Source organism: Akanthomyces muscarius, chromosome 6, assembly GCF_028009165.1.
Source record: "Akanthomyces muscarius strain Ve6 chromosome 6, whole genome shotgun sequence".
Classification (NCBI taxonomy): domain Eukaryota; kingdom Fungi; phylum Ascomycota; class Sordariomycetes; order Hypocreales; family Cordycipitaceae; genus Akanthomyces; species Akanthomyces muscarius.
The window spans coordinates 2,306,429-2,333,961 of NC_079246.1; the positions used below are offsets into that span (position 1 = coordinate 2,306,429).

At 53.5% G+C, this 27,533-nt stretch overlaps 11 protein-coding genes across 11 annotated transcripts; 6 read left to right on the top strand and 5 right to left on the bottom strand.

Annotated features, from left to right (window-relative positions):
• Nucleotides 1–881: 881 nt before the first annotated feature.
• On the bottom strand, nucleotides 882–1,162 carry LMH87_000806 (uncharacterized protein; the record flags this gene model as incomplete). The annotated part of the gene is made up of 2 exons (XM_056198775.1): nucleotides 882–1,010; nucleotides 1,067–1,162. The coding sequence occupies 2 exons, from the start codon at nucleotides 1,160–1,162 to the stop codon at nucleotides 882–884; spliced, it is 225 nt and encodes a 74-aa protein (XP_056055692.1).
• A 1,267-nt stretch (nucleotides 1,163–2,429) lies between these two features.
• On the bottom strand, nucleotides 2,430–3,248 carry LMH87_000807 (uncharacterized protein; the record flags this gene model as incomplete). The annotated part of the gene is made up of 1 exon (XM_056198777.1): nucleotides 2,430–3,248. One exon carries the CDS (start codon nucleotides 3,246–3,248, stop codon nucleotides 2,430–2,432), a length of 819 nt encoding a protein of 272 aa, XP_056055693.1.
• Nucleotides 3,249–5,289: 2,041 nt separating this feature from the next.
• Nucleotides 5,290–6,066, bottom strand: LMH87_000808 (uncharacterized protein; the record flags this gene model as incomplete). The annotated part of the gene is made up of 1 exon (XM_056198778.1): nucleotides 5,290–6,066. The coding sequence occupies one exon, from the start codon at nucleotides 6,064–6,066 to the stop codon at nucleotides 5,290–5,292; it is 777 nt and encodes a 258-aa protein (XP_056055694.1).
• A 915-nt stretch (nucleotides 6,067–6,981) lies between these two features.
• Nucleotides 6,982–8,166, top strand: LMH87_000809 (uncharacterized protein; the record flags this gene model as incomplete). Its single annotated transcript, XM_056198779.1, has 3 exons — nucleotides 6,982–7,732; nucleotides 7,800–7,820; nucleotides 7,874–8,166. The coding sequence occupies 3 exons, from the start codon at nucleotides 6,982–6,984 to the stop codon at nucleotides 8,164–8,166; spliced, it is 1,065 nt and encodes a 354-aa protein (XP_056055695.1).
• A 684-nt stretch (nucleotides 8,167–8,850) lies between these two features.
• LMH87_000810 (uncharacterized protein) lies at nucleotides 8,851–9,477 on the top strand (the record flags this gene model as incomplete). The annotated part of the gene is made up of 1 exon (XM_056198780.1): nucleotides 8,851–9,477. The coding sequence occupies one exon, from the start codon at nucleotides 8,851–8,853 to the stop codon at nucleotides 9,475–9,477; it is 627 nt and encodes a 208-aa protein (XP_056055696.1).
• An 842-nt stretch (nucleotides 9,478–10,319) lies between these two features.
• LMH87_000811 (uncharacterized protein) lies at nucleotides 10,320–15,309 on the top strand (the record flags this gene model as incomplete). Its single annotated transcript, XM_056198781.1, has 4 exons — nucleotides 10,320–10,347; nucleotides 10,592–10,674; nucleotides 11,039–12,913; nucleotides 12,967–15,309. The coding sequence occupies 4 exons, from the start codon at nucleotides 10,320–10,322 to the stop codon at nucleotides 15,307–15,309; spliced, it is 4,329 nt and encodes a 1,442-aa protein (XP_056055697.1).
• Nucleotides 15,310–15,585: 276 nt separating this feature from the next.
• LMH87_000812 (uncharacterized protein) lies at nucleotides 15,586–17,553 on the bottom strand (the record flags this gene model as incomplete). Its single annotated transcript, XM_056198782.1, has 2 exons — nucleotides 15,586–16,975; nucleotides 17,042–17,553. The coding sequence occupies 2 exons, from the start codon at nucleotides 17,551–17,553 to the stop codon at nucleotides 15,586–15,588; spliced, it is 1,902 nt and encodes a 633-aa protein (XP_056055698.1).
• A 3,708-nt stretch (nucleotides 17,554–21,261) lies between these two features.
• On the top strand, nucleotides 21,262–23,751 carry LMH87_000813 (uncharacterized protein; the record flags this gene model as incomplete). The annotated part of the gene is made up of 7 exons (XM_056198783.1): nucleotides 21,262–21,281; nucleotides 21,829–21,842; nucleotides 21,895–21,932; nucleotides 22,820–22,823; nucleotides 22,885–23,160; nucleotides 23,232–23,339; nucleotides 23,399–23,751. The coding sequence occupies 7 exons, from the start codon at nucleotides 21,262–21,264 to the stop codon at nucleotides 23,749–23,751; spliced, it is 813 nt and encodes a 270-aa protein (XP_056055699.1).
• A 54-nt stretch (nucleotides 23,752–23,805) lies between these two features.
• Nucleotides 23,806–24,576, top strand: LMH87_000814 (uncharacterized protein; the record flags this gene model as incomplete). The annotated part of the gene is made up of 2 exons (XM_056198784.1): nucleotides 23,806–23,944; nucleotides 24,008–24,576. The coding sequence occupies 2 exons, from the start codon at nucleotides 23,806–23,808 to the stop codon at nucleotides 24,574–24,576; spliced, it is 708 nt and encodes a 235-aa protein (XP_056055700.1).
• A 375-nt stretch (nucleotides 24,577–24,951) lies between these two features.
• Nucleotides 24,952–26,142, bottom strand: LMH87_000815 (uncharacterized protein; the record flags this gene model as incomplete). The annotated part of the gene is made up of 3 exons (XM_056198785.1): nucleotides 24,952–25,678; nucleotides 25,743–25,753; nucleotides 26,062–26,142. The coding sequence occupies 3 exons, from the start codon at nucleotides 26,140–26,142 to the stop codon at nucleotides 24,952–24,954; spliced, it is 819 nt and encodes a 272-aa protein (XP_056055701.1).
• A 1,076-nt stretch (nucleotides 26,143–27,218) lies between these two features.
• Nucleotides 27,219–27,494, top strand: LMH87_000816 (uncharacterized protein; the record flags this gene model as incomplete). Its single annotated transcript, XM_056198786.1, has 1 exon — nucleotides 27,219–27,494. The coding sequence occupies one exon, from the start codon at nucleotides 27,219–27,221 to the stop codon at nucleotides 27,492–27,494; it is 276 nt and encodes a 91-aa protein (XP_056055702.1).
• Nucleotides 27,495–27,533: the final 39 nt, after the last annotated feature.

The following is a 27,533-nucleotide window of genomic DNA, read 5'->3' on the forward strand; positions in this document are numbered from 1 at the left end:
CTGATTTGCCAGCGGGTGGGCCTGATAGTGTATGGTTGACAAAGTGTCCACCCCCGCCATCTTACTGCACAGGTACAGCGAGCACAAGCATAAAAGATTCAGCGTGCTAGACGCCCCCTAAATTACTGAGGATTATGTACGTGTCTCATGTTACAGTATTCTATTGTAGACCTTACACATGCTGCACTGTTTGGTCGAAATGCCGGAACCACAAGTCACGAATAGCGGCTTGGGAGAGACCGTCTCGCTCCAGAAACGGTCATCGTCGGCGACAACACAGTTCGTCAGGCACACTAGATACAGAGATTTGCTATTTCTCTCTGAAATTTCATTTCAATCAGCGCCGTCATTCATAGCGACCAGTAATAATTGTAAAAATACAATGGTGGGCAGTTAGTGGCAGCCTGGCCGAGGCTGAGAGAGCCTTGCAGCCCCTCCTACAACCGATGCCCGGCGATGGATGGAACTCAGCTTTTTCAGCATAGGAAAATACTGCAGTGCATGAAAGACTAGATTCGGAGCTGCGGCGTGTTTCCGCACTTTCTTTTTGCTTGTTATTAATTTTCTCGTCGTCTTATCTCTTCAAGGGCGCCTCAACCAAGCACATTCATTTAACAGTAGCACTGGCAAATGGATAGAAGAGCTTAACATGGTCAAGGCTCAGCCAGTGACAGGCTCGCAGCAGGTTGCATCACTCTGCCGAGGAGCCCGGAAGAGAATCTGACAAGGCCGCTAGAGGGAGGGCAAGTCTCAAGGCCGGCTTGAGACTCGCCCCAAACTTCGTCAGGCCATAGAGAGGCAGCGGCCGCTAACCCCAATCATGTAGTTACAGAAGGTCGCCTCCCATGGCATCCTCGCGCATCCATCGTCATGTCGCCCGCTCAGCAGATCTGGCTCATGCAAAGACTGCAGCAGTGATTGCATTTTTCAGACGCTCTCGAATCGAAACAAAGCTCCATCCCCCCTCGCAAACTCAAATCGCCCGTTGCCTCCATTGGCTCAGTGAGAGCCTACATTTCAGTGTCAGCAATAGAACTAGCTAGAAGCGTCAGTGTTGGAAACTCACAGGCTGTGTGTCGGTAATAGTCGCCGCAGCGGCTGTTGGCTGAATAGTTACAACACCAGGCGGCGTGACCGAAGGAACCTCACCGCGATCAGGCATTTCACACAAACGGAGATGAAATGCTTAATTGTGCTTCTTTCTCAGTGACGCTCTCGACAATGAATAGCCACGTGACAATTTTCATATATGCAGCAGTCTTGTGCAGTCCCGCTTCCCACAGCCTGATTTCACGGGCAAGGCTGACAAGCAAAATGAGAAATTCAACCTTGCTTGGGTGACCCGTTTCCCGTTCTTATGTGGAATGCTTCATCGCCTCAAATTCAGAGAGCACTCAGTTTATCCCTTGCATTTGTCGGTTGCTACCGAGTCTTCCATTTCCTGGTCCCGGGCCGTTCTGCTCCTGCTTCGAGCCGCCTGTCACCAACCACCTCGCACTCTCTTTTGGGCCCTGGCCCTTTACGGCATCCCCGCACATACCAACCCAATGTATGCAGACGCCGGCACCCGCCACAACGACCCTGATCGCTCGCCACAAGCCGCAGCGACGGAGGGAACTGTGCCGCTCCTTTGGATGTACATTACATCCATGTCGCTCACTGTCCACGCCATGACTGTTCTGCACTTTCTTTTTACCAGATACGCCCTCGGCTGCGCGTGGAATGAGGCTCCAAGTTGGGCGCTTCCCGGATCGGCCATGCTGGCTTCCATCTTGGTAACGCAGGCGATTTTGAAGACCTGGCCGGGCTTCTACTCTGCCAAATCCTTCTTTGATTTCTCAAAAAAAAATAAAAAAATAAAACAGCTCCTACAAGCACGACACGATATTTACACACTCGCTTCTACGTAGTTTTTTGTTTCGTTTTTCGACTTCAGCCTCTGGCACTTGGTGCCTAACTTAGCCGCCGAAAGGCGTCGCCAGACTCCACGACATCTGGTCAGTTCGATGATGCGCTTCGGGTTGCGCGTATTAATTTCCTCGACTTTGATTGCAATTTCCTCTGCCTAGTTAATTGTATTATATTTACTCCATACTTTGCCCAGCTATCTTTACAATCTTGTATTATTTATACTTGGTAACTTTAACGATAAATATCATGTTAATTATACGTAGTCTCTTAAGATAAAGTATTTCCCGGGATCCCGGCCGACCTCCAAATTCATGGTGCCTCACGAGCCTAGACGCTGCTGCGCTGTGACTTGGTCCCAGTAGAGCCGTTCTTCAGCGGCCTAGGCCACTGAGCCACCCACCAACGAAAAAAAGTTCGAGCCCGGTCCATGACGCATCAAGTATCGTTAACATCCTAATACACATTTACCTCGGCGCCCCGCACATCTCGATGCCATAGTTCCCGATACACCATGCAAATCACTGCAACATGTTTGACAGAGCTCGTAGTGATCGCTTCCATTCAATGCCAAGGGCTTTACAAGCCGGACCAAAATTGCCTGCCTGAGATGCGATAAATGCTTTAGTGATTGCCATTGTGCCGTCCTGACTGCTTTCATCATCCTTCAGCTCGCCAGAGTAGTAGTGATTGTCCGTAACGGTATCCTTAGACTTCTGGATCGCCTCGCAGAACTGTTGCAGTGCCGATGCAAAATCGTTGGCCAGATTCTCTGGCTCTCGTGTGCCACATTTGTCCTGGCCGGATGTAGCTTGATGGCCAGAGTTCAATATGACATTGCCAAGCGGCGTCGACGCGATGTTAATGGCAAGCCCAACGGCTGCTTGTTGCAGAATTGAATGGAGGTTTTCGTAATTGTTGTCTGAGAAATAGTGCCAGATGCTTGAGCCAATGTTCTTGCAGGTGTTTCCAACTGTGTTTGCAAGCCAGAGACTTGCTGTAGTAGCCGTTTCTGCGGCCTGTTGGTAGCAGACGGCTATTGCTTCGCATACATCACGATCTTCAATGGCGTGATTATCCATCCTCATCGTTTTGAAGTGCTTTTGCTGCCATTTGCTCTCCACTTGAAATGTAGACAGATCCAATGTAACCACCTTTGCCTCTCCATCATGGCCCTGGACATATAGAGGAAATGACGCATTGTCTGCAGGGAATACATAGGTGGCATAGTGTCCATAGTCTGCGGGAATAGTAGCAGAGCCCTTCTGCCGAGCTGGCATTCCGCGAGCCTGCAGAGGCAGAGCAGCGGTCAGAGAAAGAAGGAATTGGTAAGACTTCATAGTGTACTGAATAGAGAAGGAAAATTTTACTATGCCGAAATGATCAGTTGGCTCTAATCATTGGCGTTTGCTGAACCATGAGCATGATCCGATTTTAGAAGGAAGCCCTGTCTATAAATGTGACTGTCGAGGTTATTCTCCGCCTGGCTGAGCTTCCGCGTCGACTTGCATTACGGGCTTTCACCACTCTATTTTTCGGTCACGCACCAAAGGATCAAATACGAGAATGACCCGGAAACATTTTGGAAAAGCGGGCAGTTACGCGAGAATCTGTTCCGAAATGTATTCGACAAGGCTGCCCGAGGTTACACGAGGCCGCCTTAGGCTGCAGCTGATCGCCACCATGAGTTCCAGAACTAGCTTCTTGTGCATGGACCATTGAGGCTGCAATCAATGCCTTGTGCTCTTACTCTATTGTGCGCCCAATCATCGACAATTTGTGACCAAAGTCTACTCGAGGCAATCAACTTGTCAGTACGTCTATGCCGTCTTTGCCGACTGCAACCGTGCAAAGTAAGGACTGTTCTTCGTCTCACGGTCTTGCGAATTGTCCCGCCGTTTCCCCTCACTAGCACCAATCCTCATATACAAATTTCACAATGTACGGCGACAAGAACCCCCGATACGACATATTTGTGTTTCAATACGCTCTTCAACCGCGTTTCTGGATTCTCGGGGTATTCCTAATCGGTTGGTGGATCGCAACTGTTATTCTTGGTGTCAACACACCACCGCCACTGAGTGATGATCAAGACAGTCGAACAGTCCGACCAAATTTTACACTCCATCTCGCTCCTTATATAACAACCAAATTCCGCAAGAACGCTCTGTTGTTGTTTAATGTGAGCATACTTTTAAGTCAGTTACTGGAAGGATACTGGATTGCTGTGACGCTGATGAGGTGGGCTGGCAAACTTTGGCAGGCATGGCCTGATTATGTAGGTGGTGGGCTCATCGCGTCAGCCGTCTTTCTATGCTCCCTCGCTCTTATGGCAGCGCTTTGCGTTATTATTAGCTTGTTCGGTGTTATGATTATCGTGTTTCAGCTTGTTATCATTTGTGAGCTATCCTCTATAGTTCCTAGAACATGGCACTAAATACCCGGCTCCTAAGAGCAACACGTCGTCAAACGTCAGCCATTAGTTATTCCCGTACCTCAAAGTCTTAACAACAGCGTCTTTCTCTAAAATAGGCGTCGCCCTCACATTCTACATAACATCCGTGATTTCACTCTCCGCCAGAGGCATGCTTGCGACCCGGAGCGGTGCAGACTGCGTCAGCGACCGTCAGTCCTCTGCCATTCAAGGCGAGGCCAAGAACAATACTTTCTGGGTTGATATCGCTGCGCCATAAAAGATCCAGCGACTGCTCAATGTAGGCCAAATTAGAATGGGCATTCAGACATGGCTAAGCCATTGATTGCTCATGTCCCAAGTACATTAGAAATTATGCGCCATCCTAAATCTGACACTCGCCGTCCAATCGCCGAGAATATAGCAAAACTATAATACAGATACACAAGTGGAGACATCGAAGAAAGCATCAAGGTCTGCCATGGTATTGCCGTTGTGCTGACAGGCCCCGTAGAATGGGTACCGGCTCGCAAACGTCTCGGAGGCTTCTCCAAAGAGGTGTGGTCCTCGCTGTCATGTTCCAGTTGATATGCAGCCGGAAGAGTTCCCCTCGCAGAAATGATTGGCGGGCGAGACAGCTTTGCAGATCTTCTTGCCTTGGCAACATCTCTTGCGGGCGAAACGTCCGAAACAAAGTGCAGAGTATCACACCTCGTATTCTTACTACTACGTATTGCTCTCGGCATGGTCGATCCATTGCGCAGTAGCGACTCATAGGCCTTTACGTCGTATTGTGCCTCTGGCGCTGGAGGTCTGGGCAGCGTATCTTAAAAGAATGATCATGGTCACGGAGTAGAAAGTCAAGAGCTGCAAAATAAACTTCATCAATTTTAAGTAAATCTTAACAACAAATTCTAGAAAAACCGGTCGCACAGTGTGCTGGCATTTCCTTGTCGTTGCCAAGCGTCTTAGTTCAGGAAGTGATCCCAGGGAAGCTCCTCCATGACAGTGTCCTGAATCATGTGCTGCTCACCAATCTCGTTGTCAACCTCAGTCCAGAGCTCAAAGGTATCGTCCACCTTGTCCGCCTCGTGGGTCTCACGGGTGAAGTTGGAGGGAATGTTGACGGGCGAGAGGGAGGCCAGGACCATGCCGGCCCTGGTACGGTAGTACTTGAAGAGCGGTGCCTCGTCACGCTTCGAGATCTTGGCGTCCTGTACTTCCCAGCCGTCGTTTTTGCAGGGCTCGTTGTTGCAGAAGTTTACGCCCTTGGCCCCCGGGTTGCCGAAGCCGATCAGGAAGCTCGTCTTGCCCTCCTTCTGCCACTTCTTCTGGAGGGCACCCACCTTGCCGCCTTGGGAGCTGTTCTGCTTTCCGGGCACGCAGCGCGAGACCTGGTGGCCCTTGTCGGCCTCCTTTGTGCTCGCAAAAGGATACTCGTCGCACGACTCGTAGCCGTCGCCGCGGTGACCCGCGCCCGACTTGCCTTTGTTGCACTTGTTGCCGTTGGCGCACCCGGCGCTCTTGCGGCGCTCTTCCTTCTTGTCGTCGCTCGGAAAGTCAAAGGTCAGCGTCTGCGGAAAGCTTGGGCTCGCGCAGCGGGTGGCCCAGCACATGTTGGTGCAGACCTCGGGGATCTTGTCGCACAGGAAGCTCAGGTCCGGAGGCGTGGCCTGCGCCTGTCCCGCGAAAGAAATTAGACCAGCTACTCCTGCAACGGTAAGGGTGGAAATCTTGACGAGCATGATGAAGGGCAGTATAGATGATATACGTAAGATCTGAAGGTGCTGTAGAAGTTGTCTTGTATTTTTCCTTTGTGCAAGACTGGCCTCTCCTATTTATATTTGATGGATTGGTATCGAGTCTTGGTTGCAACAGCTCCTCACCCCCATCCGGAGAGACTGTTCCCTCTTACTACAGCCTCGCCTCGTATGTATGTAACGGTACATGTCTTCGTCTCAACGAGACCAATCTCCTTTCCGGAGGTGACGGATCAATGGAATCGCACGTTCATGGTCTGCAGCATCAGCATCCAAAGCACACCGAGCCGGGAATGGACACATTGGGTATTGATGGGCAGTTATTCACCAAGAGCATATACGCGTCTCATGCAGTGCAACTTTGCAACCCTGATAGCTCCGGGCAAAAACACCTGCGAACATCTCGATGAAGGCTGAGTGTGGTGAGATCTTTTGGTGTGTAGTCATGGTCCACGTCCGGCACATTACTGTTTAGTGGCGATCATCCGGAGATCATGCACGAGGCTGAGGCTTTCACAGCGCTCGGGTATGAACAAGGCTGGCTAGCCTCTGCACGGGACTGGCTGGAGATCGCTTACTCTCCTGACCACTAGTGTAAACCGTGGACACGAGACGTTATTCGTTGTAAGCGGCGTGGCGGTGCATAAGCATGTTTCGCATTATCCGAGTCTTGCTGGAAATAGCACTGCCGCTTAAACAGGAAACAATTTGCTTTGCCGATGCTGTCGCTGCCAGAATGGCTTTCAAGGTGGCCCGTCTAAGACAGGCATCACATGACGTCGAAATGACGTTCGTTGCTTGTTGAAGCAGGATACAAATGCTTTAGGTTGACCTCTCACTTGCCCTCGCCTGTGTAACGGCAATACACTTATCAACATAATTTGAGCAATCGCATTCACCATGAGTACACAAGATGACGACAACAGCACCAAGGTATACTGCACCGTTGATGATCTAACTGAGGACACAATATGCAAGTTCCTTGTCAATGAGGCTGCGGGAACCGTTGAAGAAGTCAAAGAGCAATTCAGCATCATATTTGTGCCGGGCCAAAGACCTCTACAGGTCTTCAAGCATCAACGCGACACTTACAAAGTGCCAAACTACAGCGAGCAGTCGTACTTTTTAATCGTCGACTCGGCGAACGCGACAAAGGATGGCGTGCTGCTCTGCAATCTCGAAGCCGAGCATGGCTTTGCGGATGCAGTGCGAAACCTGCCAAGCATGGCGTGCATGACAGCGACGTCCCTGTCCATCGCCAATTCCAATTGGACCGAGGTGCGGGAGGGAACCTGGTACGACCAGGAACCGCCAGTGCGCCGCCTCGCCGTGTACGACAACCGAAAGAAAGGAGACAGGGACAGCTTCCACCAGCTCGCAGATGCCGTCGATGTCGGCATGCACTACGTAAACGACGAGGGCGAGCCGCGGTCCGTGGGCAGCATAGACGATCTCTTCAGATACGTCGCCATTTCGCTCGACGAGTCCAGCGACACGGATGAGCTCGTCAAACTGCATCAGCGACACGCCGAGGAAAAGAGCCTGGACTCGAACCTCCTCGCCATTGTCGACGACAAGTTTGCTGCCGAGGGTGCTCTTCTCGTCCAGGCGGAACCGCGAAAGGAGCTCCGGTGCAAGCCGCCGGTAGCCGGTGAGCTGCTTTACTGGCACGAGATTGGCTTCATGGACTGGGGCGAGGTGGAAGATTTCGCCTCCAGGCACTCTGATTTTGACAAGAGGTCAGTCGAGCAACGGACGAGCGGCGCGCAAACGGCTGACCCCGAGAATCCAGACACTAAAAAAGCCAGGCCCGATGAGCCTAGCGAGGATAAAGACCAGCAGGCTCTTGACGGTAAAGGGGGGCAAGGCGCGGAAGAGCGTCGCTTCAGATATTACCGTACTCGGTCGGGGATGGTCATTGCCTCGATCGAACCACACGAGCTTCCGACCACATTTAGCCGGCCGCGCCAGGAGTCGGACGGGCTGGACGAGAATGGCGAGATGGGCGCCGTGGAGGACACGATGCTCGAGGAACTTCCGTGGGACTACTACCTGAAAAAGGACGCCGCCGAGGAGGGGGTTTAGTTGTGCGACGATGGACAATTGCCGACCTGGTAGGGCGTACGGCTACCAATAGAGACACTACTACCGTTAAGCCGTTGCTTTGTAGTCGGGTCAACACAGAACAGCGTGCTCTTCATACTCTTTTTACTCTGGCTAGTTTATGATGAAATGCCAGCTATTGAACCCTTTGCTTTGTATTGTGAATGATTGCCCGTCAAGGTCCTATCCACTTTATATCGCCGTAACGTTAGCCACTCATCTGTCTGGCAACATAATATGAAACATGCTGCCGCTGTAGTCTTTTATTTTTTATTTTTTTAAAGTTACTGTAGTCTTCATCAAGCTATTATTTCTAATACAGTAGAAGGTTATCGACTCGTATTTTCAGTGCACGTCTGGTCTAAGTGTGCCCTCTCAGCTTCAACAGCAATACTTGTCTTCGATTTTGTGTGTCTATTATTTTTTTGAAACCCGTTTTGTGACTTTAGACTCCTCATATATTCATTTCAGCTTTTGCAGCTGAAATACCTCCACACATTCGTTTTTTATTTGACAGTGAACCTTGGGCCAGATATTTGGTTAAGCGGCTGCAACTCCACCCGACGAAGCGCGCGCCATCGCCAGGGTGCAAAAATCCTGCAGCAGCCATTGCTCATCAGCTGCGCAACACCGGCCTCTCACTTGCATTCCCATTCACCACCAAAAATGGCCGAACACATTGAACTAGACGAGGCACAGCCCTCTACGGAATTCCTGCGCTTGCGCTGGCAAATCACCGACGGCCCAGCCTCTGCCTGCGTCAAGGTGCTCGAGGACCCCGAAGACGCCTCCTCTGCACAGCAGCCCTTCCAAGCCGCGGACGGCACATTCCACGCCATCGCCGGCGCACCGTGTAGCAACCCGCCTTCTGCGCATCTCAAGCTTCAGATCGAAGAGGCGACGTACCTCGGCGTCGAGGGCGACGTGAGCGAGGCCGCTGCCCCTAGCCTCGACATGGCCGCCGCCGCGGGGGAAGACTTCATCACGATCCGCCAGTACGTGGAAAAGGCGCATCCGTGGTTCCTGTCGCAGAGGCAGAAGCATTTTGAGGGGTACGGGTACTCGGAGAATGGCGGGCAGGCGCTCCCGGCCGATACGGAGCTGTGGTTCGATCCGTCGTCGCCGAATGTCATTCACTTTTTCGACTCGGTCGAGTCGGAGCCGCCGTTTACGTTTGAGTGGAGTCTGGTCGCGGACATGGCTTCGGGGATCATTCACGGCCACGAGGATGAGGAGGAGGACTATGGAGATGAGGAGGAGGGTGAGATTGACCCGATTGAGGAGATGAAGTGATTGGAAAGATGAGGTGATTCGCGAAGAGGCAGATCAAAAAAAGGGGACGTATCAACGGCATAATTGAGTGTGGTACACTGAAAAGCAAGGGCTGGATGGTTGTATGGTGTCCATGCGCGCCAAGTTTCTGGCCCTGGACGATGAAAGCAACGAGACAACGAAAGGGATCCGAACCAGGTAGAAGATCAATACACTATAGCATGATTTTCCCTTGAAGCAACCGTACCAGAGTGTATGCTGACCCTCTTTGATACCGCCTTTGGGTAATTTAACATTTCGGATGCCAACAAAAACAGCTTGGTATGTGCGCTAGCGAGCCGAGATGATCGACACGGTGCAGAAAAGGAAGCCATGGAAGAGTACCAAGGTATATCAATGGCAGTGCGCGCCTCCGGAACTAATGCAAAAATGAACTGATTTTGTCCTCGCCCAGCCGGGGGTGCTGAGGCGGCAGCACACCCTCACAGACTCAATGGTAGGCCAAGTCGGCCAGTTCAGCGCTATGAGGCTGGCTTATTACCCCACGACCAGGCTAGCTCCTCGTGGCGCCCGCCCCGTGATCTCAATGGACGGCGGGAAAGAAGCCCTGTCAGGCTAGTTAATTTCTTCAGCAAATTGACGTCTTGAACCTTGTCAACTTCTAGAATACGCGGAAGCATCGGGGGATGGGTGATGCCGACGGTCGGAACGTTGGGCCGGCTTTAGCCTGGCCATCCGTCTGGCTCTCTTTGTTATTTACGATCGCGAGGCTGGGACACATGATACGCGTATTATGCATTTATGGATGTGTGCCAGTTGCATTTTGCTTGTGGCTCGTGGCAGCGTCGCAGCCAGCTTACGGCATGACAACGTGGGCGTCGTGGCTGGCTCGTACGGGCTCTTGTGCAGCGTGCGTCGGTGTCAACTGCGCGGATTCTTTTTTTCTGCATCTCTTGAAGATGGGCAACCACGAAAGAACAATGGCTAGTTACCCCAACGTAGGATAAAACATTTCGTGACTAGTTTTGGATGGCAGACTTGGATGTCTCGTCTTTCCCCGCCCCGCTCGTCTGGGATTGCCTAGTTATTACAGCGCCTTTCCTAGTCTAAATTGCCACTAACAAGCCGCACAAAGCCCCCAGAAGCCCCTGTAACCCCGCCCCGCCTGCTGCCCGTCTACCCGTCTCCGCGCTGGCGTTTCCACTCGACTTGTCACTGGTAAGCAGGCCTCCATAATCCGTGACTACAACCGCCCAGTCCCCAATCCCCCAGCTTCTAACTTCCGTCGTGACGCTTCCACGCCAACCTCGACAACGCCGTCTGCGCTGTGTTCTTCGTGCACCTATCTCGAGCGGTCATGAGCCCCCTTGCTTGTTGAAGCACGGCGTATCGGAACATCCATTGCGTCCTGTTTGCCATCTTTGGCGCCCGCAGCAAGTTCCCGCAATAAGATCGCCCAGGAACATCCGTGCTGTCTCGCCCGCATAACTATTGTCTGCAGCAAATGTCTTAGACGCACACCCAACGCACAACGCATACAGACATGACCTAAACCGAGTTTTCTGACAAGCTTATCCGAAAGGTTAACCCACGTTCCAATCTCCTCCATTCTTCGCAGAGTTCCTGGGTACTCTCTGCTACGGACATGGCCTCTCAAGATGAGAAAAAGTTCGAAGGGCCGGCTCTTCCGGTAGAATTTGGCGGAGAAAGCGACAAGACGGATCGGGCCAGCTCCATTGCCACGTCTCTGGAGCAAACAGCCAACCAGAAAAGTGATGGCAACACACGGCGATTCTCGCTCTCTGGCGCTGGTCAGCTTTCTCTAGACGATGTGGCCAGCGTCCAAGTACAGATTCGCGACCTCGAGGTGTCCGTCAACACCGCGCCGACATGGCTCGCTCCCTCCACATATCCCAGCCTCTTCAAATCAAAATTCAACACGGCCCCGGAGATGAAGACACTCATCCATTCCGTCAATGCCGACTTGGCACCGGGCAGTCTCACAGCCATCATTGGAGGCAGTGGCTCAGGCAAGACGACGCTGCTCAACACCATGGCCGAGCGCATCTTCAGCTCCCGGCTGCACCAGCAAGGCATTGCCACATTCAACGGCGAGACCGGCGTCCAGAACGTGCGCCATGCCTATGTCATGCAGCAAGACATCCTTCTCCCGACCTTGACCGTTCGCGAGACGTTGCGATACGCAGCCGACCTTCGCCTGCCATCCGCCATGAAGCGCAAAGACCGATGGCGCATTGTCGAAGAGGTCATCCGCGAGTTGGGCTTGAAAGAGTGTGCAGAGACAAGAATCGGAAACTCACAACACCGTGGGTGCTCGGGAGGCGAAAAGCGGCGCGTCAGTATCGGCGTCCAGCTCCTGGCGAACCCATCCGTCCTCTTTCTTGACGAGCCAACCACCGGCCTCGACGCCACGAGCGCCTATCAGCTCGTCCGAACCCTGAAAGCCTTGGCGAGAAAGGGACGCACAATCATTACCACCATTCATCAGCCTCGTTCCGAAATATGGCATCTCTTTGACAGCATCGTCATTCTGACCAGGGGTAGCCCGGTTTACTCTGGCGACGCGTCCGAATGCATCCCTTGGTTTGAAAGCCAGGGATTTCCCATCCCACCCTTTGTCAACCCGGCCGAGTTTGTAATTGACATTGCCGCGGTCGACAATCGTACGCCAGAGTTGGAAGCCGAGAGCAGCATGCGCGTCGAGAATTTGAAGCGAATCTGGGGACAAGAGAGCGACAAACTATTCTCACCCCTCGGCGGCGTCATTAGCCAACCGCATCGCCGTCATCATCACAATCGCTCTCATGGAAAAGACGAACGGGCTGGCTTTCTTCGCCAGCTGCGGGTTTTGACCCACCGAACCTTCAAAGTCACGTATCGCGACCCAATGGGCATGACTGCCGCCATTCTGGAAGCCGTTCTTCTCGGCGCCATCACGGGCTACATGTTCTGGAATGTTGGTCGCGACCAAGCTGGTATTAGATCTCGCGAAGGCGGGCTCTACATTACTTCTGGTCTGCAAGGCTATCTAATACTCCTATTCGAGGTGTATAGACTCACCATTGACATGCCCACCTTCGACCGCGAAAATTCCGAAAACTGCGTCGACCCTCTTCCGTTCATTCTGTCTCGCCGACTCGCACGATTGCCGACCGAGGATGTACCTGTGCCATTCCTTTTCTCCATATTGATGTACTTTATGTCGGGATTCGATCGCGAAGTGGGAAAATTCTTCACCTTTTTTGCAATTACTCTACTCAACCAATACGTTTCCGTGACGTGCGCCATGGCATGTGTCACAGCCGTGCGACACTTTCCCGGGGCAAGCTTAATTGCCAATTTGGTGTACACTATCCAGAGTATAGCATGCGGCATGTTTGTGCAGTCTAGCAGTATCCCGGTTTATGTTCGGTGGATAAAATGGTCCGCATACAACGTACGTTTATGAATTGAGACGTAATTGGAAAACCTGCTAACGTTTCTGGACAGTTTTATGCGTTCAGCGCTTATTGTGCAAACGAGTTCCAAGGCAGCTTCTACGATTGCCCGTATCCTGGTGGCAAAGACAATCCGGCATGCGAACAGTACACTGGAAAATACATTATGAAATCACTCGGCTTCCCCACGAACTGGATCGCAAGACCGATTGTTGCGCTCGCGTCGTTCATTGCCCTATTTTTGCTTTTATCCACGATCGGCCTCACATTCCTAAAAGTCGAAATGACAATTGCCAGAGCTCGAACCACTGATACCGACTTGTCCGCTGGAAAGGAAAAGATGACGGTACGATCTATCACCGAGGTCAGAGCCATTGATGTTGGCTTGGACAGGTTTGCGCTCGCATTGGACAAAAAGGCAGCCACTGGCAAGTCTCTGCCTAGACGTCTGATTGTTAATCCAGTGACGACGATGTTCCAAGCTGGCACACTCAACGTCGTTATGGGCCCATCTGGTAGTGGCAAAACATCACTTCTCAATGCCATGGCACTGAGACTGCGAAACTCTGTCGGCAACAAATATCGGCCCTCCGGCAAACTGACCTTCAACGGCGCTGTCCCTTCCGACTCTGTTATCCGCTCTGTTTGCTCGTACGTTTGTCAAGATGACGATGCGCTGCTGCCATCACTCACGGTACGCGAAACTCTGCGATTTGCGGCCGGCCTGCGTCTACCCTCATTTATGAGCACCGAGGAGAAATATCGTCGAGCAGAAGAAGTATTGCTTAAGATGGGTTTGAAGGACTGCGCCAACAATCTGATCGGCAATGATATGATTAAAGGCATCTCGGGTGGTGAGAAGCGACGTGCCAGTATTGCCGTTCAAGTCCTGACAGACCCGCGAGTGCTGCTTCTCGACGAGCCTACTTCTGGTCTGGACGCCTTCACAGCCAGCTCCATAATGGAGGTGCTTCAGGGCCTCGCCAACGAGGGGCGCACACTGATACTCACTATTCATCAAGCACGCTCTGATCTGTTTAAGCATTTTGGAAATGTCCTCCTGCTATCTCGTGGCGGCCATCCCGTGTATGCCGGTGCGGGTAGGGACATGCTGGGGTACTTTGGCAGACATGGATATGAATGCCCGAAGAATACCAATCCTGCCGACTTTGCGCTGGACATGATTACTGTCGACTTGCAAAAGGAAGACGTCGAGGCGGAGAGCCGTGAGCGAGTCAAGAAGCTCATTGAAAGCTGGAACATGCATCTCGATCCAGCAAAGGCTGGCGAGCCGCGCCTGTCAGCTATTCACGAAGAAACCGATGAACTTGGTGAGAAGCGAAGCATCCAAGACGGCAAACTTCATATCGAGGGCATGGAAGAAGGCGAAAGCAGCGACAAGACACGGCCATCGCTTTACGACAACAAAGACGCCCTCGAAGTCAAGGGCTCCTTCGCAGCTGCACCTCGCCGCTCCTTTAACCGCGCCAACCTCTCTACGCCAGCAGAACTCGGGGCTCTCGTACGAAAACGCACATCCCTTGTGAAGGCGCTGCCGCTTCTTTTGCGTCGCGCCGTCATCAATACCCGCCGCCAGCCGGAGCTCATTCTCGCGCGTACGATGCAAGTCGCTGGCCTGGCAGGCGTTTTCACGCTGTTTTTTGCGCCCTTCAAGCACGATTACTTTTCGGTGCAAAATCGCATGGGTTACGTACAGCAGGTCGGTGCTTTCTACTTTGTCGGCATGCTACAGAACGTGGCCGTATACCCTGCGGAACGCGACGTCTTTTACCGCGAGGATGACGACGGCGTGTACGGCGTCGACGCCTTTCTTCTAACCTATACGATCCTCGAATTGCCTTTTGAGATTCTCAGCTGCCTCATCTACGGTATCTTCTCAACCTTTGCGGTGCGCAACCCCGAGACGGCCTCGCTCTACTTTGCCACGTTCTTTGGCTGCTTCGGCGTCGTGTCGTGCGGCGAGAGCCTGGGCATAATGTTCAACACGCTGTTTGCGCACACGGGCTTCGCGGTCAACATCATGGGCGTCTTTTTGTCCGTCGCCAACGGCATGGCGGGCGTCCTGTCCATCAACATGCCCGAGGCATTTAATGCGCTCAACTACCTGTCGCCGATTCGCTACGCGACGCGCGCCATGGCGCCGTACGCGATGCGCGGCGTCGAGTTTCACTGCACGAGCGAGCAGACGCTTCCGGATGGGTCGTGCCCCATTACGTCGGGAGAGCAGGTACTGGATCTGTACAATTTTGACGTGGACCCCAATGTGAATGCCTACTGCCTCTTGGCGTGCATTGTGATATATAGATTGATCGCGTGGGCACTACTGAGAGTGACGAGGGCGCGCTGGAAGGACAAGAAGAGGGTCGAAGTTTAAGGCCTAAAGGTGGTACATTTGTTTGATATTTGGAAGCCGACTATTCCATAAATTTTGTATAAAAATGTTGAAATGATAACTAGTACATTGATGTCACCTTATTTACGGCGGTATAGCGACAGAAGCATGCTCATACTTGGAGAAGTAATTTTATGTATTATATCCAACATAAACTTATATATACCATCAATTGGGGTCAATATAGACATGATTCGTATGCAAATTATCAAATACCAAACGTGATGAACGACAAAAATACAGGCTCATCATGTCAAACTAGTAGGAGCGCTTCTCATCATCCGAGCTCGCCAGAGGAGCCATGTTGTGGCCCTCCTGCCCGGCCTGCTCCACGGCCTCAAAGTGATACAGTGGAGGCTTGGTTGCGTTCTTCTGGAAGAGCACGTAGCGCTTGAAGAACCACGGCAGGGCGATCGTCAACTGGTAGTGCGCAAACGTGCGAACGGGCACCGCGAAGACCCAGTCGAGCTCCTCGAGCGTGCGTTGCATGGTCTCAGGGACGAAGAGAAAAATTAGGACAAACGCAACGACGTTGAAGCCGGCGTAGACGCCAAACGCGCCGACGGGCTTGGCCTCGTGCAGCAGGAACGGGAACGAGGTGCCCAGGACGGCGGCCCAGAAGAGGCAGGTTGCGACAGCGAAGCCCATGCCCGTCTCGCGATGAGACAGAGGATAACACTCGGCGGAATACGTAAAAGGCACTGGACCTTCTCCGGGAGAGTAGAAAGCGGCGAAGAGGAAGACGAAGAGGCAGACGAGGCCGGTGCGGACGTCGCCCATGTCCCGGGGAATGAGCGTGCACAGGCCGGCGCCGAGCAGCGTCCAGAACATCTGGGGAAAGGTGAAGAGCAGCAGGCTGCGGCGCCCAAAAGTGTCAATGGTCCAGAAGGCGGGAAAGGCAAAGAGCCAGTTGACGAGGCCGAAGCCAAAGGAGCCGATCATGGCGCGGAACTCGGTCAGGCCCGACTCCTTGAAGATGGAGGTGGAGTAAAAGGCGATGATGTTGATGCCGCACAGTTGCTGCGCCAGCATGACGGTAAACGCGGCGAGGTTGGCGCGGCGCACGCGCGGAATGGTAAAGAGCTGCGCGAAGCGGCTGAGCACGTTGGACTTGCTGACCAGGCGCTCTTCGATCTCGAGCTGGGTGCCGATGTAGAAGATGTCGCGCGCGACCTGGATCTCGTCGTAGCGCAGCACCGACATGGCCTTCCACGCGTCGGCGAAGCGGCCCTTTTTCATGTACCAGCGCGGCGACTCGGGGCAGAGGTAGATGCCGACGAGCAAGGGCACGGCGGGGATGAACGGCGCGCCGAGCATCAGGCGCCAGTTGAGGCCGTGCGGGAGGTGGAAGACGGCGAGGTTGAACGCGGTGCCGAGCATGATGCCGAACGCGGTCCACATCTGCCAGGACATGACGAGGGCGCCGCGGATCGAGGCCGGCGCGTTCTCGGCGGCGTAGATGGGCACCGTCGAGGCCTTGGCGCCCATGCCGATGCCCATGAGGAGGCGGCAGGCGAGCTGCTGCGGCCACGTGTGGCAAAAGGCGGAGCCGATGACGGGCCAGATGCAGAAATGCGCAGAGAACCAGATGGTGCCGCGCCGGCCAAAGTAGTTGTTGAGAGGGTCGGAGAGCCAGCAGCCGATGAAGCTGTTGGTGACGCTTTTGTTAGTGGCTGGACGTAGAGTAGAGAGAGGGGGAAAAAAGGAAACTCACGAGCTGCCAATATAAGGAGCGGCATTGATGAGACCAACGAGAATCTGCTCGCGCGCGCTGTCGCCGCCGATCCCGTAGTAGCTCGGGAAGAAGATGGTCGCGCCGTTGGCGCCCGTCTGGTCCCAGCCCTGCACGGCCGCGCCAATCGAGCACATGGCAATCGTCCAGAACAGGCGCGCCGGCATGGCCCATTTATTCGTGCTCTCGCGCTCCAGGATGGCAACCTGCTCCGGCGTCAGCGCCTCGTCGGTGCCCTCGAGCAGGTAAATATCGTTGGGGTTCTGCGCGACGAGGGCGCCTTTGCGCAGGATGGCGAGGTGCTCGGTGAGGCCGCGCGTGGCGGCAAAGTCAGCGACGTTTTGCATGAGCTCGTCGCGGGGGATGCCCTCGAGGGGGTTACGGACGCGCGCCTCGAGGGAGCGCGCGGCGATGACCTCTTCGGTGTGGGTAGTGCCCTTTTCGGCGTAGATCTCGGAGGAGGCGACGACCGCCTTGCCGATGTCGTGGGACATGCTGGGCGAAATCTCTTCTGCAATGCAGATATGACTGTGTGTGCAGGTAACGGCTCGTGGCCGGTATAGAGGATGAAGAAGTTGCAATGCCCCGAGGAGCTGGTGTGTCACTGGCGCACACAGGGTCCCTTTGTTGTAAAAGACTGTTTGGAATCTGGGATGAAAAAAGATACAGAGAGGATGAGAGTGATGATCAATGGTGAGGGGAGTGTCTGGGGTATAAAAAGAAGAAATCTGGGACTGGGACTGCAGTCCGGCTGCAGCAAACAATGTGCCATGACCAGGGTGCATGGAACGGCGTTGAGGACCCGGGGATGGTTGCGGATAGGCGAGGCGCCCACGCCAAGACTAGTATCTGCCGGGTCCAGCGATGTAGAGGTACTTGGCAACAGACAGAGAGCCAAGTAGCCAGGGACACATCTTATGCGGTCACGGCGGCGGTGCTGTCTCCCCGTTGCGGCGACGATGTACATGCCAGTGAGGAGAGCGACTAACACGGACCGGCGCTAGGTACCGGTACAAGCACGGAGCCCTGCACTAGCGTGGCTCATGATTGGGGCGAGCCGGGCGAGGCTCGCTGAAAAGAAGATGGTAAATTGGTTTTCTTGTTATTAGAGCGGCTGGGGAGGGAGTCCCGCACCTGGTGCTGGGGGGAGGTGGAACGGACGGGGTAGCCCGAATGACCGACACACTGTCTGCATGTATATGGGCTCTTTTTGTCCTTGTTTGCGGTTTTTGCAACTCTGGACTTGAGGGAAGTCTTAAAACTCAGTTACTGTTCGGCCGTTTGAAAATTACAATAATGGCCTGCCGCCGTAGAGAACTGGTGCCAAGAATAACAACACAGCTGGTGATCGCCATACTAGGAAAACCTGGGGAGCACCAGGGCCCGAAACCTTGAACCTCTAGGCTCTCCACGTTCCCCATAACCTTGTCTGGCGCTCCAGAAGACGACGCTATTTTTTGTGGTTTTCCCCGTCGCCCAATCGTGTTTCTAAATATCTTGCTTCCTTCCCAGCGTGTGGGGGAGAGATGATCCCCCTCCATCATCATCATCCGTGTGGACTGATAAGCTGCTGCCAAGATCGAGTACGACGCCACAAATATAGCTGCAATACATCTATTGCTGTTCGCACGCATACGCTGGGCGCGGATATTTACATACACTGGGCATACTGCCGTGTTGCCCAGCGCTGCCGCCTTGTAAGTAGGTCCGAATAACACACACACACACACACACACTTCCGATCTTGTGTATCACTAGTGTAAGTGCATGTACCTAGTGCGCTATCTGCATGATACTGAATAATGTGCGGGTCCTGTTAAGCCACTAAGTCTCTTTGGGGCCGCAATCGGCTCGTGGCCCCTAAAAGACCGTAGTGGCACATTCCAGAGCCGCAGCTTTTGGAACACCATCACAACACACCGGCTTTCTTGTCTCAGTCGCAAGCATCATCCCATCTCGTCTATCCATCCCTGCGCTCGCCCTTCGCTTACCTCTTATCTCCAACTAGAAATTTCATCGGGGTCTTCACTGACTGAAAATCAAGTCTTGTACAACTTCCTCCGACCACCACTAGTGAAAGCGCCACCATCTCTGCCGAGCTGCGCTGGCTTGCATCGGGTTCCACTGAAGACAGTGTGGCGTTTTCTTGGCTTTCTGCGATTCCGTTTCTCCATTTCCAGGCAGCAGAATTCCTTGACCGTTGACTGGATGAATAAAGGTATGACGGGACCTGGCAACTGGATCATCTGTCGCCAAGATCTGGTGTATCCCCCTTTCCACGCGCTCAGTGGGCGAATGATTGGTTCCGCCAATTATTGAAGCCACCAGTTCATTAGCCGGCTTATGGCCTCGCGCGCTTTGGCAAATGGGCTGTCGCTGTATTAATCTGCTGGCGCCAGCCTTGGTCGGCTTTTGCCCGGCTTGTCCATCTCTTGTCTGTGCTGCGAGCAACAACAGCCTCTGACTAGCCCCTAGTCGAATCCCCAATTCCTGCTCGCGGCTTGACTGTTACCTGAGAACTCGACGGCAGCAAAGTTTTCATGCGCCTGCAGTCTAAGGCTCTCCTCCTCAAGCCATCAACACACGACTCATGCAACCCCCAGCTCTTTACCTGCCCGAACCCCACGGGGACAATCGAAATTCTGCTGCCTGCTGAGAAAAAAACAGTGCGTTCATCTCCCCACAACGGCCACCTTCAGCCCTCGGCGCCATCCCAACCAATAAATGGTACCATTTGTATGCAATGAGTAATACTATCCACACAGGACACCTCAATTTTGAATTAGTTGGGCCATTACGAGCCCAGATCCTGCTTTGCACGCTGCAAATCAGCGGCATGAAACGGGTTGCGGGTTCAAGACAAAAACTGCTCCTCCACCTACGCAATGATCCTCGCCATCACCTTGGCCCATCTCAAACTCTAGCATGCCGACCACATTCCGACGCTTCAATCTCTGCTCCGAATATTCAAGGCGCATCTGTAGACTGCTGATTGACTAGTTAGTCTGCTCCACAGAGTTTCCACACGAAGATGCTACTTTTGCCCACAAAATTAGCACTTACACAGTTGCCGTTTCCGCTGCCACTGAAAATGATGCCCATAAACCCGGGACCGAGAGTTACAACGTCTGGGGCTCGAGGTAGAACGTTGAAACTCCCGGTTCACACTAGACTGTCTCTCATCAGTTCTGACCTTCAGCATTGGCGCCCCCAGCGTCTCCGTCCGTGTCGCGCCGGCTATCAATTGCCGCTTTGGCATGCTCAACGCCATCATGCCAGCGACGGCTTTCCCAATTTGGCATGCCGGAATTTTGCATTCAAGATCACCATTTCTTGTTGTGAAAAGCATCAATTCGGTTGCCAAGGCAAGGAGTATTCAAATGGGCTTTACAACTTTTTAATCTCACTATTGCCCCTGAGCGTTGCACAAAGAGCATCTACTCAACGCAAGCCATGGCACTTAGCCTTTGCATCTTCTGCCGTGGCTAATGTCCAAGTGCGAGGCGATGGCCTGCGCGACAAGCAGCCACCTCGTCGTCCTCCCAAACGTGCAAGGCTCGCGTCAGTTCCAGCTTAATGCGATCGAGAAAATCCTGCTGCCTATTCTCGAGGTCAATATCATCCCCAAGGTCTGGTGAGAGGCCCTTCCAGAACGGCAAATGCCGTTTGACGTGGTGCCACGGCAGTTTCGTAGTTTGCGCCACAACTTCGGATACGCGGCCAAGACGCTCTACATTAACTAGCGCCTATGGATCATTAAGGACAAAAAGAAGCTCGCGGCACTTGGCTGGCTGACTGCGGAGCGGCCAGTGCGCGCTCCACGTATTCTAGGCTGCCGTATTCTCTATACATTGACTGGAGCAGAAATCTCAAATATACCCCAGTGCGTGCCTTTTGATCATAAAACCACTTTGTTTGCAAGCCACAGTCATGCCTGGCCGTTCTATGTGGCGCATGTGCAGCTCTGGCGGCGTGGTTCCAACTTCAACTACCGGTGTGCCGTCCTGCCGGTCGGTGTAAGCCCATCGTGGTCGATGCGTGGTGTGAACTTTTTCAGCTGCCATCAAATCTCCCCGTAGCTGGATGCTGGGACCGCTCGGCACGACTACGCTGGGCTCCCATAATCAGGCGATGGCCACCGGATTGACGAGACAGCGTCAAGTCCAAAGCTCGAGGCGCCCATTTGGCCAAGTGGACAAGCTATGGATGTTTCAAACAGAAAGTACGACAGACACATTCACAATTATATACATGGATATGACTGGTGGGGTAATCATCTCAGCCGTTTTATAGACGTTGCATTATGTGGACTGAGTTGACCAGTCTGGCAAAGACCAGCTGAGGCTCCCTGCTGACACCATCCTTTCACCATTTCGTACCGCGCAGGTAAGGCTAGCGATGGTTTGAACTCAGAATTATTCTTCAGGGGAGCTATACGCTATATAATCCTGATCCAGAATTCATTGCTAAGATGATGTGCTTTTGCGGACGAGAGCCTCTGTGTGGGTGACAAGAACGGAGGGGACTATTATCGAGCAAGAGACAGTATTCCACTCGGTGGCAAATTCATCTTGCCTTGTTGAATCTGTAGCAACGGTTTATCTTTATATTCTCGATCTTTACATCTGCCCTGTGGTTAATCACTGGCTAAATGAAGCTGAAAATGAAAGTTTCACACCACGAGCGGCGAAGCCGCCAAGTCATCGGCAAGTCGAGCTGAAGCAAAACCGAAAGTGCTGGGCCGCAAAATGTGAGGCTGCAAAATAAAGACTGCCTATTCTCAGTAAAATAAAATGAAATTTTCAGCAGAAAAGGCGAAGCTAACTGCTCACTAGCTATCATTGCCCGTCACTACATAGCCAAAAAGCCCATAGTCGCCGAACTCAAGACTCGAGAATAGCCTCGCTCTCATGCCTGCCCGACAAAGCAGCAAATACATCAACAAATCGTAAATCGCAATCAGCGCTCTCTATTCAGCGTTGCCATTCTAGTCTAGTCTCTCGAATCGTTCTTCAGCACAACATCGCCTCACGGTCAGAGGGTTCACCGCTTCCAGCTTTGCATCTTCCGCGTCACACACACGCGCGCACGTCGGATACTCACCGACTGCCTGAGTTACCCAGACCCAGCTCGATCTCCTCAAGACTTCTTTGATAGGTGCAGTATCTACAGGGGGCGAAGCGGGAAGTCGCCCACGGACCAAGGCACCATCTATAGACTCCCGATAAAGGTGGGCGGCGCCTGAACATAGAATCCCGTCTTTTCGCGGAGTCGAACGATGTAGCAAACAACTCTTAGTGCGGGTGGTGTCTTCCTAATACACTCTGTGCAGTGCAGCGGAGGAGCAAGGGGGCAGCAAAAATAACGCCGATAGTTATCAACTACTGTAGAGAGAGATAAAAAACGGGAAATAGTGAAAAATAGTAAAAAAGAATAAATATTAGGAATATTAGAGAAATAATAAGAGTAAGTGGTGATTAGTTAGATCTGACCGCTACGAGATGCTCCTCGATTGACCAGCAACCTCGTCAAGACGTCTCTGTGGCAAAACTTTGCACCAATTCTGATTCATGAATTCTCAAATCACCATCATCATCAGCCCCTCGGCCCGATCAGGCATCATGGCTCTGAATCACGAACCCGGCACTGGAAGGACATAAAAAGACAACTTTTTTTTTTGGCAATGCGAAACATTTTCTCCTTGCACCACCCGTTTCTTGCAAGCATCTTGTGCATTACAATATCTCGCGCTCGTGGTAGTATTGTACGCTTATATCCTTTGCCGCTTTTGCTTGCTTCGTTGCTTGCTCCTAACGCTTGTGAAGCAGGTCTGTGTTGCCCTCTCTTGATGCCGGTCCGAGAACACATTCAGATCCAGACCAAAGCTTTTGCACCCGGCGTCCTACCGCTGTCCGCACGCACCTTTCGCATCGTCTCGTGCCTCCGTGTCGTCACGGGGCGCGGCGTTCCACTGTGGTTCTTCTGTCGCATCACGGCAGCCTTTTACAACGACCGCGGCCAGCCCGTCTGGAGCCGACGCGTGCTGCTCTACAAGATCGTTCCTCGGAGCCACCATCGCCGCGCTCCTGGGCCACGTCAAGGTACATCTTTGTTTTTCTGTTCCCGGCTTGGGACGTGCATGAGCTGTGCTTGATGCTGACAGAGAGCACAGAGACTGTCGGTTACACGGGAGAAGAACAGCCCCAGCGCTTCCCGCTGTTCGACCTGGATCGCACACAAGACGACGACGCTGCTTCTTCAACATCCGCTGAAAGTCAAGGTATGCTTCCTCGCTACTACGCAACCAAGTGCAAGAATCGCCACTGACACGATACACAGGAATCATCACGTACACACAAGAGGAGTACCATCGTCGCCTCTTACACCGCCGTCAGGATCACACGCCTGTTGCACAGTACCACCACCAGCATCGCCCTGTTCCATATCAATCACACCAACCGGCGCTCCCGCCGTATCAGGCAAACTTCCAGCATCAGATTCACCCGTACCACCGCCCAATCCCCCATCACCAACCCTATTTAACCCAAGGCCGCACCATCTTCCCCCCCAGCACCTTCGGCCCCAACCAGCATCCCCTTCAGATCAGCTGCCCCCCCAGCTCCCCCGGTCACTGGTATACGTCCTTTAGCCCGCAAGAACGTCGCTGGGTCAACACCTGGCAGCCTCACTGACTCCCGCACCACCCTCTCCTCGTCCGCACATACTCTCGCACTCAGCCATCAAAGATGTCTGGAGGCTGGAACCCCGTCACGGGCCGCGACAACCACGGCGGGCGCCCCAACTTTGCACCGCAGGGTGGCGGTCCGATGCCCAGCCAGGGCCAGGCCTACATCCCGCACGCCGGCGGTCCAGGCTACAACTTCGGTATGCTCCCCCAGTACGCAGGCTACCCCAGCATGGCGGCTTACGGCGGTGGCTACATGGCAGCAGCAGCCCCTCCCGTCGGCGCCTTTTACCCGCAGCCGCACCAGCAGCCGATGCCCTCGGCGGGCTTCTACGCGCCGCCGCAGACCTTTTCCCACCAGCCCAACGGCGCGGGCAACGCGCTCCCGCGGCAGCCGCAGCCGTACCCGGCCATCGACCCGACCATGCCGGCGGCGCAGATGACCAACAGCTCCGGCGGCGTGGGCTGCGAGCCCGGCTACAACTACTTCTTCCCCGCCGAGCACACAAAGGCCCACGTCTTCCGGTCGAGCACGCCGCCGTGGCAGCTGCCGCCCACGGCGCAGATCCCGTTCAAGGCGACGCACATTCCCTGCACGACGACCATGGCGGAGCTGCTCAGGGGCTTTGGCTGCACCAACCCCATCGCCAAGAAGAACAAGTGCTTCGAGATCATCGGCGGCGGCAGCGGCAAGTGGTACAAGGGCCTGGCGATTAGCGGTGACGACAAGGACATGATGAAGAAGACGATCAAGGAGGTCGGCTGGGACATGACCAGGACGGGCAACGCGCACGAGAAGCCGATTGTGTGCCTGTGGTTCTGCAAGGATTAGAAGAATATGGATGCAATTTTTTTGTTTGGTGGCAAGAGAGTTGTTTGGTGTGGACTTTGGTATTTGAACTTGTGTGGAATAGCTTGTCTATGGATGGCATTCATGTCTTGATTGTTATTTTGCTTCTTGTTTGGATTTATTGCCCAATCATGGTGTATTCGGAATCAGGACCTCAAAAAACTTGCTCCTTAGCTAGGTAGTGTACTCTACCATCATCATCATGAGTGTCCTGCTTAGATGCCGGCTGGAAGCCCACGTGTATCGACATTGTGCTTGAAAGGGAAACGAAACGAAGATTGTAGCCATCGAATCTGCCTATGTAGTCATGTATTTATGTAGTCATGTAGCTATGTACCGCGCAATGCAAGCTGTTCATTACTCATCATCGTCGCTGTCGTCGGGCACTACTCTCACCATGCCGAGCCCCATCTTCCGCGGGGACGTCTGCTGCTGCTGCTGCTTCTCAACGTCTGCTTTCTGCCGTCTTCTCGCCTCCGACACCAGACTCTTCAGATAGGCCTCGGCCTGGACAGTCGCGCTGTACGCCGCGGGGGTCCAGTTCCAGACGTTGCGGCGCTCGACGTCGGCGCCCGCCGCGAGCAGCGTCCGCAGGCACAGCAGGCTCCCGCTGCCGCATGCAAAGTGCAGCGCCGTGTTGCCCTCGGCGTCGGCGCGCTGGACCGCGTCGGCGGGCCCGCCGGGGCTGTACGTCAGGAGCAGCTGCAGGACGGTGTCGTGGCCGCCGGCGCAGGCGTCCATGACGGCGTCGCGGCCGCGGGCGTCGCGGCGCAGCACGCAGCGAGCGTCGCGCTCGCACAGCAGGTGCACGACCTCGCTGTGGCCGGCGGCCGCGGCCAGCATCAGCGCCGTCTGGTGGTTCTCGTTGAGGGCGGGTGTCGGGTCCTCGTGGCCGGCGGCGAGCAGCGCCTCGCAGGTCGCGCGGTGGCCGAGCGAGGCCGCCAGGTGCAGGCTCGAGTTGGAGAGCCCGGCGGCCGAGATGTCGGGGTTGTGGAGGAGGTGCGGGTGGGATTTGAGGATGCGCTCGACGAGCAGGGCGTCGCCGGCGTGGATGGCGCGCCGTAGGCGGATCGCGGGGTCAATCCTGGATGGGCAGCTGTCAGTTCTGCGGCAGGCAGTATCGCTGGGCAGGGGTGAAGAGAACTTACATCTTGGTGCGCTTATCATGTTATAATCGGCCGCGACAGAGGTGCGACTGGTGGACTTGGAGAGCCTCGCCAGCGAGGTGTAGTTGGATGGAGTGACGCGACTGGTGTGGGCGCGTGAGCCACGTTGTGGTGCCACGGTTGACATGTGGGCAATGGATCATGACGCTGTTTAAATTTGTCAAAGTATTTGTTTCTTTATCTTTTTCGAAACTATATAGACTGATAAGCCGTTGGAAGGCTCCATTTAGGTATTTTTAATATTTCATCAATTCTTTCCAACTTTTCTGTTTTCCTCATATTCATGACTAGTAATTGCTACCAGTCTCTCTACCGTGTCCTTGCCTTTCCAACTATAATGAGCAATAATTGTTCTAAAACTCTTTGAAAAATTCAGTTGCATATGGGCAAGTCCTCCAATTCCTTGAGTATACGCATAGCTTCAGGCTCTACCCAAACCACACGCCATGCTATAAATGTGGTAGGCCATCAATACACAGTGGCAAGGCTACGATACTCACTTAACAGCGTTTGTCTTAGTCAAGTACCAGTCTCAGGAGGCACTCACTTGCACTGACACGACAAAATTTCTAGCGATGAAGTGTTTGCACCGTCAATCGCGGCAAGTTAGTATGTCGTCTTGGTTGTCACGCAGAATCTGCGTGCAGCTAGAGACACAGTATGATACAGTCACGCACGTGGATGTCCTGACTACAGAAGATTTCTGCATAGCCCGGATGCACGCTTACATGGCGCCCTGTCAATATCACAGAGACGGCAGTAGGGTGTAGCAGCTTCTATCTCGATTTTTTTTTTTTTTTTTTTTTTTTTTTTCAAGTAAGGCGCCAGTTGACTACTAGCATCGCCAAGCGCATGTTGCGACTTCGAGCAGTCGCGTGGTCTACTCTTAGCACCGCAGCAATAAAGCACGAGGCGGCACGCTCCCACGCCTTGCTTATGATTTGAGCCCTTTGGCAAAGAAAAAAAAATACATTGCACCACGAAGAGCCTTTTCACGGCACGCAGTTTCCAGAATAATCTTTACATGCGTGCAAGTGGCGCAATGCTGGAGCAAATGATGCTGGTGATATCATTCTGTGGAGAAGACTCTGGGTCCTCCACCTACATCTCCAGATTTTTGACGCAACGGAGGGGACTCTCCGGGCGTACCTGACACTATTCTCGCCCCGAATGGTTTTATCGTGGGTACTCTAAACGTCAAGATGACGATGGTAGTAGATTTGAAGGCGAGTTGACGTCAGTCCTAGATCTGTGAGTTTGCCATCTTTGTGGTTTATAAACAACCCCTTTGGACCCTTGATCACACGAGCTTCAACACACACACACATTTCATTTCACAGCTCGAAATCACACAATACAAATTTGTATGTATACCTCTTTCTGCTCTCTTAAAAACTTTCACAGCTGACATGAGCGAAAAGATAATCAACCATACAATCACAAAAACACCCACACACCATGCCCGAGTCCAAGCCTGAGCAGATTGACCGCGTCAAGGCCAACCTGCCGCTCCCCGAGGACCCTCCCGGCACGTCCGACTCCAACTCGGCCGATGCGTCGACGGTGAATGTCGGCAGCGGCCGCACCGAAGCTCACCTGGGCACCGAGGACGCCTCCACGGCGGGCCTGCGCGGGCCGGACACCAAGAGGAGCGAGAATGTCGACATGTCCAACGTTGGACGGCAGGGCGTCGAGGGCTTGTCGCACCCGCCCAAGGACGCGGCCTCGAAATAAGATACCCTTGCAAAGAATTTGGCGTTGAAATGGCATTTA